Genomic DNA, 8,894 nt, shown 5'->3' on the forward strand with positions numbered 1-8,894 from the left:
GAGAAGCCACTTTGAAGATATCAATATGTAATACAACCACCATTGTTAATTCCCTACCCCTTTGTTTGTAACTCTGTGTTGTCTGTATTGTGCTTGTGATATGTTGTAAAATGTTGTATGTCTGTTAATGTTTCCCTCCTTTTATCTTTAAAAAAAAAAAAAAAAGAATGGCTGCTATATTTTTGTTTTTTATTTTAAAGAGAGAAAAATAATAAAAATTACACAGAATTTCAAAACATGATAGGAAATTAACAATGACTGTTATACTGCACATTGTTATCTTCAAAGTAGTTGTTCAGATTACCAGATATAGGCATGTAAAATTGATCAAACATATATACTAACTGTTCCTTACTTTGAATATAAAACTCTGAAAAGATAAGCTATTATTCAAGGGAGTCCATTCATGTCTTTCAGTAATAATATGAAATAAAGGCATGAAATAAATAAACAAATGATTTTTTTACTGCAGAACATTAAACAAATTTCAGGTATAATATCTCAAGTGTTCTTCCTTGATAAATGAGCTACAGATTAATTCTGTTACATTAAATATACTCACATACCACACATAACTGACAGTCTCATAATAAAAAATGGATGCTGATGTTTTTAAAGGGTTGAAAGGGGAGGAGAAAGAGAAATGGAGAGAAGGAAAGAAAAGACAGGTGGGGAAGGAAGCATGGAGAGGTTGAACAAGAATACAGGGAAGAAGAGGCAGGTTTTGCAGCTTATAAAACCTGTAGTATTTACTCCGTGGCCCATTAAGGAAAAAGTCTGCTGACTTCTCTCTATTCTTATGCCAGAATTCAGGAATTCAAGCTACCTGAGTATGCTAACTTTCAGGGAGAAATGGAGTTCACTTGAGCTGTTATAAGGCAAAGTCACCCCATTATCACAGTGTCCATACCCTATCACCACCCCCACCAGACACGTTACAAGTTTCAGTTGCTGCTTTTCTCTAAGTCAAGAACATATGCAAAGACAGACTGAACCCAAGTACCTGCTCTGTCTTCTCGGCCTCCACCTTGAGCACCGGCTCCTCCACTTCTTCGTCATACACGCGCTAAACAGGCAAGCAAGTTTAGGTTCAAAGGTCAAAGCAGCATCCAAGGTAAATCACCATGTATGAATCCAATACCCCGTCACAAAAAAGCAAGGTGTAGGAGGAAATGGTTATTCGGCAAATAGCTGAGGCCAGGACCGAGGGGGAGTGGACAATCAGCAAAAGACAGAAATCAATTCATAACTAAAAATAAAAGGATACAAAGATGCAAATGACTAGGAAACTCACTTGGCCCAAGAGTTGTAAAAACAGTAAGATAGCAGATTTCACACTTGTGTTTAGCTGAAATGCATATGCTGCAGGACAAAGGGGAAGACAGTATTCCCCAGGGCTACAGAAGATGTCACCTGCTGCAACTTATCAAGAAGGTCACAAGACCCTAACCCCTGGAGCAATGGAAAAGTAAAAGTAAAATTTATTTTCATTCTGCTATTTAATATGGCTGATAAATTTTTGTATCTTATTCTCATGAAAGCAGAAGGCCAATTCCACTGGAATTAGATAGTGGGCATGGTCACAAGACTTTGAATACTCTAACCTACTGAAATATACTTTTTTTTTTGGCACCAGGAATCAAACTCACAACCTTGTGCTTGCCAGGCAGGCACTGTGCCACTGCGCTATATCCCTGACCCTGAACTGCATACTTTTTAGAAGAGTGAGTCATATGGTATGTGAATTATAGCTCAAGTTACGAGATTTTAAATCATTACACATTATCACTTACCTAAAAGCTTAGGATCAAAAGTGCCTCAATCTTGAGCAGATTTTGGAATATCTGCATAAATTTTACCAATTGAGTATGGCTAAACCTGAAAATCTGAAATCCAAAATGCTTCAAAATCTGAAACTTTTTCCAATTTCAGGTTTTTAGATTAAAGACACTTAAGGATGCTTATCCTGTATAAAAACGCACATAACAGAGAAGTACGGTTCCCAACCTACTTCAACCTAACCCTTGGGACATGCAATTTCAATATGATTTGTGTTTCTGATGTCTAAGGCCTTATACGAACATATACAGACATACCCAAATTCAGAGTTCCTCTACTCCTCCTGTTTTTAAATAAAAATGTACTCGTACTACACACATCTCTCAGCCCTGTATTTTCACTTAGTATTCTCTTAAACCACTTTCTAGGTCAATACATATAAGTAGGATTCAATCCTTTTAATTATTTCAACAGTCTCTCATTGGTAAGTATTAAGAATTCCAGTTTTTACTATTGTAAACAAAGCTGCTCCAACTCACCCATACCTACATTCTTAGGTACCTGTCCTTTTATTTCTGGAGGCTTCTCAAAAGACAATTATGAAACAAAAGGATAGAGCTTTTTCAACCTGAATACCTACTGCCAGGTTGCTATGAAGAAATGTGTCACAATTTACTACCATCACCAGTGTATCCACCTGTGTCCCAAGCCTTCACCAGCAATGGATGTTGCCCACTTTTATGAAAATACCTGCCAGTCCTATCAAACAATGTTGTTTTAAATATATGCTCTGACCCAGTAATCCTACTTCCAAGAGGATGCTTATCATATCACATTAGTGGAAAGTCACATACACCAAATCTACTATTCTATGCATTCCAATAAAATGATAAGACTTTCTATAGAACAAAATAGTAAGTTAATCTTCAAATACACACAGAAAAGTCAAAAGTGGAAGACAAATAACTACAACAGTTGTGAATAAAAGGAAGCTAAGGGGGACCTGGTTTGTGAAGACACACTAGAAATCTGTGGCATTTAAGATAATAGTGCTGCATACAGTAGAGAAATAATAAAGGGCTGAGGTCAGAAAAACACAGTTACACGCAAGCCTGACCTTATATTCACACAAACATGCATGCCTACACATGGACATTCACACTCCTCAGTCAATGAGGAAAAGGGCACCTACACAATAAAGGTTACATATATGGAAAAAATGAAATCCCTAGTGTTACATATACATGTGCTCACACATATCCACAGATACAGAGTCTCCCGGCAGAGATACAAGAGGGCCTTCACCCTAAGTGTTTACAGTTAAGGAAAAATGCAGGGGAAAGAGAGCTGGTACTTTTGAAAAACTGTGATAAAACATTAAAAGTAACAAGTGTTACTTTTAACAAGTAACAACTGTTATAAGCTCTGGGTGGTACATGGTAAACAAATAGCTTCACCTCATGAAGCTATTAGTCTGGTCCTTTAGATACCAAGTGTCCACGGTGACAAAACTCATGAAAGAAAGATGGCAGACTCAAAAGCATATACACTGTTTGATTCCACTTATAAAAAGTAATAAAACAGGCAAAAGGAGATTATAGTGCTTAGGGAAGTGTATTTGACTCATAAAAATATAAGAATGATATATCCTTGTGTTAAGGAATGCTAGGTGCTGCTTATTCTTCACATCTGTGGCTGTCTTCTTTAAGTATGAAATATTTCAGTAAAGTTTTCATGTTAGAGAATTATTAAAGCATAATATAGTTATATAATGAAAAATTAAGTTCATAGGAGTTTTACATATGTGTTAAAGGCTCATAAATTAAGGAAAATGCAGGTTATAAACACATACACAGTCACCTAGATTAGAAAAACATCCACCAAAATGTTTACTAGATGGTTAATTTGGGGTTGTGGAATTAGGTTGATTTTCCTATAGGTTTAATTTTTTAAACACAGGATCTGCATGAAGATGGACTTAGAAGATATGTCACAAAACACTGAGTTTTCCTTCTAGCTTTAGATGGAGGAAGAAGGACAGAAGCTATACTCCATAAGACCCTAAGCTCTGGCCCCCAAATTGCTGAAGTGTCTTAAAAATTTTTGGCAAGTGCATCTCTTTCTTCAAGAGAAAAGCAGAAAAAGAAAGAAAGAAAAAATGACCCAAAAACCAGCTTTTATAAATTAACAGGAAGATGCTCTGGAAAATTAATTCAAATTTCATTTTGGAAAAAAAAAAATCAATTTTACAAAGATGAAGATTTTAAAACAAGTGACTTTAAAAAAAATCCTGAGATATCTCTTAACTACCTCAAATCATTAATATGGCACTTAGCATTTCAAGATAAAGCTCCTAAATTAACAAATAATGAAGATTTAAGAACTGTGTCATTTAATTAGACAGGAAACGCTGCCAACGCTAATTAGCATTTCTTCTTTAAGGTCCCCTCTTGAGCCTTTAGCAAAGGTGCTAATTTTTCCTGTCCTAGAAAGTTCACACTGTTTCACTAATTCATATGTGGTTTGCAACTGTGCAGCTGTTTCTAAGGCCAGTTATTAAACCCCAGAAGCCTACCTGACTTGGAATACTCTTTCCAACAAACAACCATGAAACCTAACAGCACCATCACTCAAGCCTGAATCAAACACAGGAGTCCCAACATCAGAGTTTGTAAAAGACACAAGAAAAGGCAGGTCACTGCCTCTTGCATTATCAGGGGTAGGTTTTTTTCTCAGCCTCATCAAACATTAGCTGTTCTGTCAACATCACTGGCTGTTCTGCACCTGCAAGGTGGCATTACAGGAGGATTGAGAAGCAGTTACACTTCTCTGGCCCCAGCATGTCCTGAGAGGAATCTGGCTGCAGACTACAAGGGTAAGGGCCTAAGGATTTAACATTAAGAGGATGGCAAGACGGCTGGGAAACAAGAAATCTGCATAAAGGGGTAGAAATAACTTATCCAAACAAAACAAACTCCACCAAATCTAGACCATGGAAAATGCTGAATCTAAGAAAAGAACAGCTGAAATAAAAAAAGACCTGAAGCCTATGATTCAGAAAATGAAATTTATGCTACACCTCTTTTCTCCCCACTATTAGACTGATCCAGTAAAAATCCAGTGCCAATCTGGTGTGTGCATACTGTGTAAAAATGAAATCCTCCAAAATCTACTCCTCACCAGGTCTAGGGGTGCAACACTCACTGACTGCAGAGAAGAGCTAAGCACCTGATTCAGCAACGAGAATATTTAACAGGACACCAAACTGTGCAATCAAGCTGCATTCATCAGGGAACTAGAGACCAATCTTCTGAGTACTGTTCTAGGAAGGGAAATGCTCAAAAGCAAGTATGGTCATCCTGTGTAGATGACTAGAAAATCACCTCTGGTTGAGTATCCCTAACCTGAAAATCTGCAATCTAAAACTTTTTGAGCACTGATCTGAGACTCAAAAGGTTTTAGATTCCAAAGCATTTTAGACTAGAGATGCTGAATCAGAATAGCCTATGCCAATATCCTAGGTCAGCCTCTGAAATCTAAAACACTTCTGGTCCCAAGAGTTCCAGATAAGGGACTGTCAACCTATAACAATTTTACTTGAATACCTGCTGCATTTCAAACTCACAATTTCCCTTTGCTACTAAAGAAAATAACCAGCAGAGATCTCTATTACAACCCTCATTTCACATATAGTTCTCTGCAAAAAGGGTAGAAATGGCATTTCAACCTGAGCTACTAAAATATGCACAAATTTGCCTCCTACATAGCATTCACCGTATCCTGCTAGTCCTAAGTCATGGAATTTTTAGAATCTTGCAAGTTTGAACAATTTCTTTATGGTTTTATACTTAACAGCTTCAGGAGATAGCCTTCCTTACAGAATATGCGATAACAGGTTTCAGTGCCACAGGATTCAGCATGACAGTTGACTACTCTCAAAACTAAAAAGGTGAAGATCGGCATATGAGAAAATGTTATCATTAGATTTCTTATAAAGGCTTAAAAAAGCCCAAACTTTACTAATAAAGGACAGGCACTGATTTTAAGGAAAGAAGGTTTGATTACTGAGAACACCTTTGTCCACTAAAATTCAGAATTTACAATTCAGGACAGAATTGAGAATGACAATAGCTCTTGCTCCCCCCAAAGGTATTATCTGTAAGCACGATATAACTAAAAACTTACATTCTCAATGAACTGGGTATTAGACAGCATGAGGAAGTCATTGAAGACATTATGAAGGCGACAATCAGTGGCTTTAGTTTCTCGAATCAGACCATCCACTTGTTTCTTGATTTCATGGGTTCTAGAGATGGTCTGCTGGGAAAATTCCTGTAGAAACTGCAGTAGCTATTTTTAAAATAAACACACAGTAGTATCAGTATTACACGCACCTATTCCATGTATCAAAACAAAAAGAACACACATCCCTTCACCTTCATGTGTTGGGATGTAAACAAGTGGATGCTTATGGTACTGGCATTGAAAAACATTAAGAAAGCTCACTGAACAACTGACATGAAGCCCACAGGCACTTAAAGGCTATCTACTTTCTCAAAAATTTTGAAATCCTGTTTGGTTGTCATTCTCACTCATACGGGACTTGGGAATCACCGTTCTGGACTTTCTGGGCCCTAAGCTTGAGGAGTCCCTCTAAGGGACCTCTACATACTTGCTAGTCTTCCTCCCCACTCGGTCCAGCTCCCAACACAATCGCCTCAAGAGGGCCACAACCATCCTCAGCTTGGCAGAGACGAATGTGCCCACTGGATGGAGTCGGTGCACCGCTAGGACGACCCAAACAGTTCCATCCCAGGCGTAGGCTGAGTACTCCGGGACAGAGGCCCACGACCGCCCCCTTCCCAGTGCCTGGGGACTTCCGTGGGGACTTCGCGCAAGACGGCACCGCGTTCCTCGGGGCGGCCTGGAGCAGGGGACGCGGGCGCCCGCCCGCCCTCCCTCGCATGCCCGGCCCGCCTCTCACGCCCGCATCGGCCGCCAGCGACCAGCTTTGGCTGCTCCTGCGGATCTCTTCCACCGACCAAGGCCGCTCCCACACGGCCTCGGACGCCGGCGCCAGCTCCGGGTCGGGGGTCGCCTGGTTCATCTATAGCGGGAAGGACGAGACATGGCTGAGTCCAGGGGCGGCGACGGGCCTTCCGCCTGCCGCGGCCCGACCCGGCCCGACCCGGCCCAGCCCGGCCCGCCGCCCTCACCATTCCGCTGGGCTCGGCCGCTGCGGGGCCACGGCAGCCAGAACTACCGAGACCCGGAAGCCGAGCTCCGGAAGCCGAGGGCCAGTCGCAGCCCCAGCGGGACGAAGATCACGTGACCCAGCGCCACATGATTTAACATCGCGTGGCCACGTCCGCACGTGACCGGAAGCGCGGCGCGCGGACCGGAAGTGCGATAGAGTGCTCTGAGAGCGCGGAGGAGTTGGTGGTTTCTGACCTGCAGGTGGCGGCGTGTGACCAGCCTATGAGGGGCGGCTCCGCGGCTCGCCTTAAGGGGTCTGGAGAAACCCTTGGGGGAACCGGCCCCCGGAGCAGCGGGCTTGAGGCGGGGATGGTGGAGCCGGTGTCCCCGCTGCGCGCTGTCTCTGCCCGGACGGGCCGTCATCCCCGCGCTCTTGAGGACCTGCGATTTCCACAGGCTCTGTGGGTCTGTTTTAAGTCCTGTACCTCAGCTTTGCCCTCAGATGCAAGGCAAATATATCGGGCAGAAATTCGTGCATCAGCCAGTCCCGCACCCCGCATACTCACTGATCCGACTGTTCACACCCTTTGAAGACTCCTCTGCTTAGCCGCTCTTCCGCTGTTGGCAGGGGATGCGGGCGCCCGCCCTCCCTCTCGTGCCGGGCCCCCCTGTCACGGCCGATCCACTGACTTTTTATAATAGAAACCTTAGCTGCGGTGTCAGAGATACAGCTCAAAGTTAGAACGCTGGCCTACCGTGGGTTCCTCCCTTGCGACAGCGGGGGAAACAAAAAAATCAGTTTCTTTTCATTTATGTGTGCCTGCCCACGGGCAAGTTTAACTTCTCAGCTTTCTTTCAGAATGAAAGGACACATCTTGCAGAGTTGTGGTAATATGTAACTGTAAAATCGCTGGCCCCGTGCCTAGCGTATGCTGAGCATTCACCCCCCCGACATCTTGGACTGTTGTTGCTGGGAATTCAACCCAAGACCTTTGCAATGAGCTACATTTCTAGCCCCTTAGTTTTGTTGTTGTTGTTGTTTGTTTGTTTGTTTGTTTTAAGATGAAAGAGTCTTGCTAACTGACTAAGTTATCCAGGCTGGGCTTGAACTTGCTATCCTCCTGTCTCTAACTCCCAAAGTTCTGGCGTTATACCTGGCTTGGGCTTTCTTTGTCACCTCAGCTGTCTCACTGAAGACTTTGGATTATCTTAAGTAGAGTTTAAGTGACTTGTCAGCTTTTACTAAATGTTTGTACGATATTGCTCCTAAAATATTTTGTTGTAATTATTTATATACCATAGGTCTCTTTAATAATAACAGCTAACATTTATGATGTGATCAGTATCACCACACTCTTTTTGTGTATTAGTTCATTTAATTCTCACAATGACCTATGAGATAGAGACTTATCCTCAAGATGTAGTTGATAAAACTGAGGCATAGGAAAGATAACTTACTCCTGGTTAGACAAAAGTGAAGAAGAACTAAGAGCCCACACTGTTACCTCAGTTGCTATCTAATAATCTCCTCGCCATTTTTCCACATTCATTAAAAACAAACAATAATTCACAACTTGGTAAAACTGAGTTCAACCAGTTACAAAACTTGCATCTTAACTAACAGCATCACGGATAACTTCAGTAGCTATGTGGATGGCTGGCATCCATAGGCTCAAGGACCTTAATGTGCATCACACACCTTGGACCTTTTCAGTGGGGCAAAAACAGACGCAGATGGCAGCATCCTCCCTGTCACCTGAAATGAGGCCCACATCACCTAGAAGTGATTGACAGGTCCTCATAAGAGACTTTGTAGACTTTGTATGAACCTGCTTCTTGTACTGATGGTTCAATCAAAGCCACTGCTGTATGAGATGCCCCCATGAAACTCCCTTCCACAGCAGGACTGTCTTGTTCAC

The 8,894-nt window shown here is 41.9% G+C and overlaps 1 protein-coding gene across 3 annotated transcripts in view; it reads right to left on the minus strand.

Moving 5' to 3' along the window:
* Positions 1–7,099, minus strand: part of Fam21c (family with sequence similarity 21, member C) — a 45,520-nt gene extending 38,421 nt beyond the window's left edge. For all 3 annotated transcript variants that reach the window (XM_013508427.1, XM_013508428.1, XM_013508426.1), the window contains exons 1-4: positions 6,996–7,099; positions 6,764–6,886; positions 5,965–6,129; positions 1,004–1,066 (exon numbers count right to left, since the gene is read on the minus strand). In XM_013508427.1, the coding sequence (XP_013363881.1) occupies positions 1,004–1,066; positions 5,965–6,129; positions 6,764–6,886; positions 6,996–6,998 (354 nt within the window). In that variant the 5' untranslated portion in view covers positions 6,999–7,099. The remainder of the gene's footprint in view (positions 1–1,003; positions 1,067–5,964; positions 6,130–6,763; positions 6,887–6,995) is intronic.
* Between the last annotated feature and the right edge of the window lie 1,795 nt (positions 7,100–8,894).

The sequence above is a fragment of the Chinchilla lanigera genome, unplaced genomic scaffold (assembly GCF_000276665.1).
Source record: "Chinchilla lanigera isolate Chin_1 unplaced genomic scaffold, ChiLan1.0 scaffold00145, whole genome shotgun sequence".
In the NCBI taxonomy this organism is placed as follows: Eukaryota; Metazoa; Chordata; class Mammalia; order Rodentia; family Chinchillidae; genus Chinchilla; species Chinchilla lanigera.